We start from the raw sequence: 3,117 nt of genomic DNA, 5'->3' as shown, positions 1-3,117 counted from the left end.
TGTTGGGGTGGGCGGGGTTGACAGGGTCTTGGAGGGGGGGGACAAAGGGAGGTGACGGGCAGGGGTGGGGGAGATGGGGTGGACAGGGGCTTTGGGAGTGGGATAGAGCTGGCGCAGAGAGATGTGGAGCTCCCTGTCTTACCTGTCTGTTTTCCCCTCCCCCAACCTGCAGGGAAAGAATACGCCAAGGGGGACAGCAGATATGTCATGTGAGTACGCCAACATGTATCGCCACCCTTATTCAGGCTCAGGCCCGAAACATCGATTCCCCTGCTCCTTGGATGCTGCCTGACCTGCTGCGCTTTTCCAGCAACACATTTTTCAACATTTTCAGTGAGCCTGTTTCTTCGGGTTGGTGATGTCACTCCCTGTTCTCAGGGGGTGGTAAATGTGGTCCAAGTCGATGTGGTGTTGGTAACCAAACATATAAACAGAAAGCGGGAATCATCAGCAGTGCCTCATCCAGGGGCTCACTGAAAATGTTGCCTAGCTAGTTAGGACAGTGAAGAAGGTGTCCTCTATTGGTCAGTGCATTGAGTATCTGAGCCGGGAGGTCACGTTGTGGCTGTATCGGTGAGGCCACTTTGGGAATAACTGTGTCCAATTCCGGTCTCCCTGCTACAGGGAGGATGTTGGGAAACTTGAAAGGGTTCAGAAAAGATTTACAAAGATGTCAGAGTTTGAGCTATAGGGAGAGGCTGAATAGGCTGGGGCTGTTTTCCCTGGTGTTTGAGGGGGTGACCTTATAGAGGTTTATAACATCATTGGGGGGGGGGAATGAATAGGGTAAATAGACTGCCCTAGGCAAAACCTACCTCAAATTTAAACTTAAAGAAGACAGGCAGAAGGCTGGAAGATCACAGCAAGCCAGGCAGCATCAGGAGGTGGAGACGTCAACCTTTTTGGGGGTAACCCTTCAGGACTGGGGGGGGGGGTGTAAGGGGAGCCCCCCATCATTCTTGGCTCCTCTTGTGGCCTGGACCAGCCCTGGGTCTGTGCCGCAATCACAATCGCGCCATCCTCTGGGTGCCCTGGGCTTTGTTACCCTGAGTGAGTTATCGCTGTGACTGAGCTCTGAGATTCCTCTACTAAAGATCTCCCTGACGGAAAAAGACCTGTTCAACCCTCTCCAGGATTTTATTTTTTTTTTAAAAAAGACTTCCTTAAAGTCGGCCGAGCAGCGAATGCTAGAACAGTGCGGCATAAAAGCACCCCCTTTGGCACACAGTGTGGAAACAGGCCCTTCGGCCCAACCAGTCCACACCGACCCTCCGAAGAGTAACCCACCCCAAGACCCGTTTTTCCTCTGACTCGCGCTATGGGCGATTTAGCACGGCCTATCCGCCCTGACCTGCGCCATCTTTGGACTGTGGGACACGGGGAGAGTGTGCAAACTCCACACAGACAGTCGCCCGAGGCTGGAATCGAACCCGGCTCCCTGGTGCCGTGAGGCAGCGGTGCTAACCCCTGCGTCGCCCCATGTTGAAGATGATGCCAAAATCCCCTTCTGCCTGCCCTTGGTCCAAAACCCCTCCGTTCCTTACATATCCACGTGCTTACCTACCAGCCCCTGAAATGCCCCCCTATCATACCTGCCCCCCCACCTCCATCCCAGCGTATGTTCCACACTCTGTGTAAAACCACTCGCCCCCTTGTGTCTCCTCTGAACTTGTATCACCCCTCTCACCTTAAATGCATCAGACTCCGTGGGGAGAGAGGGAGAGAAACGTCAGACCTATCTCATGATTCCTATCAAGTCTCCCCTCAGCCCCCCCACCCCTCCCCAAGAGCAAACAGCCTCTCCCTCTGGCCCCCGACCCTCCAATCCAGGCAGCATCCTGGTACACCTCATCAGCCCCCTCTCTGGGACCTCCACACCCCTCCTGTAAGGACTGGACGCAAACACTGTAAGCGTGGCGCCACCGAAGTTTTACAACACCGAGAGGTGACGTCCTGAATTGCTCTCAAACTGGCCGAGTGGTGCTGTGGTTTGACAGAAAATCTGGTTCCAAAGTTCTCTCTCTCTCTCTCTCTCCCCCTCCTCTGTCTCTCCAGCGCTGACAACTTTACCGTCTGCATGGAGACTGTCACGGCCTGGACCTGGGGGCCCCTCAGCCTTTGGACGGTTATGGCCTTCCTCCAGCACCGGCCGGAGCGGTTTGTCCTTCAGCTGATGGTCTCCCTGGGTAAGGCTGGCGACGGGGGGGAGAGGGAGGGTCACCCGCAGATGGGCATCTCCTCACCTTGGCCACCCTCGTTAGAGTCTGATCGGTGCGCGGGCTGTGATCCTCCAGGCTGGAGGAAGGTTACTCTGTACCTAACCCCGTACTGTCCCTGGGGGTGGGGGACAGTGTGGAGGGAGCTTTACTCTGTACCTAACCCCGTGCTGTCCCTGTCCTGGGGGTGGGGGACAGTGTGGAGGGAGCTTTACTCTGTACCTAACCCCGTGCTGTCCCTGTCCCTGTGTGATGGTTGGGTGGGTGGGTGGTGAGGGGGTGACCCTGTGGAGGGGAGGTGTGTGTGTGTGTGTGTGTGTAAAACGCTGCCTCTCCTGCCCCCTACAGGCCAGCTCTACGGTGACGTTCTGTATTTCTACACGGCCTACAGGGAAGGCTTCAGCCACAGCTGGGTGGGCCACCCTCTCTACTTCTGGTTCTACTTTGTCTTCCTGAACTCCCTGTGGATCGTCATTCCTGGCCTGCTGCTCCTGGATGCCTGTACCCACCTCAGCCGGGCACAGCGGCTGGCAGACCGGGCGGCTTCGTGTCCTGCTGGCAAGGACAAAGCCACCTGAGAGCAGTGCTCGGGCCTCCCCTCGCCTCGTTGTTTCTAAGCCTCCTCATCTAACCCTCCCCTCCGTCCACCCGAAACCCCCTCCCCTTCCATCCGTTTTCCCCCCCCCCCCCCCACCCTGCCTCTGGGTTCGGTGTGGGCACCCCCACCCTACGGTCTTCCTCGTTTCTTCTGTGCGGGACAGTGTAGAGGGAGCTTTACTCTCTATCTAACCCCCTGCTGTCCCTGGGAGTGGGGGACAGTGTAGAGGGAGCTTTACTCTGTATCTAACCCCCCTGTCCCTGGGAGTGTTTGATGGGGGGGGACAGTGTAGAGGGAGCTTTA

General features: G+C 56.8%; 1 protein-coding gene across 1 annotated transcript in view; it reads left to right on the top strand.

The window, feature by feature from the left end:
* LOC122546962 (EBP cholestenol delta-isomerase) overlaps nucleotides 1–2,909 on the top strand; it is a 14,111-nt gene extending 11,202 nt beyond the window's left edge. The window contains exons 2-4 of the mRNA XM_043685567.1: nucleotides 173–209; nucleotides 2,056–2,186; nucleotides 2,565–2,909. Of these exons, the coding sequence (XP_043541502.1) occupies nucleotides 2,078–2,186; nucleotides 2,565–2,794 (339 nt within the window). The 5' untranslated portion in view covers nucleotides 173–209; nucleotides 2,056–2,077 and the 3' untranslated portion in view covers nucleotides 2,795–2,909. The remainder of the gene's footprint in view (nucleotides 1–172; nucleotides 210–2,055; nucleotides 2,187–2,564) is intronic.
* Nucleotides 2,910–3,117: the final 208 nt, after the last annotated feature.

The sequence above is a fragment of the Chiloscyllium plagiosum genome, unplaced genomic scaffold (assembly GCF_004010195.1).
Source record: "Chiloscyllium plagiosum isolate BGI_BamShark_2017 unplaced genomic scaffold, ASM401019v2 scaf_380, whole genome shotgun sequence".
Classification (NCBI taxonomy): domain Eukaryota; kingdom Metazoa; phylum Chordata; class Chondrichthyes; order Orectolobiformes; family Hemiscylliidae; genus Chiloscyllium; species Chiloscyllium plagiosum.
This window is presented reverse-complemented; position numbering and strand designations above follow the sequence as displayed.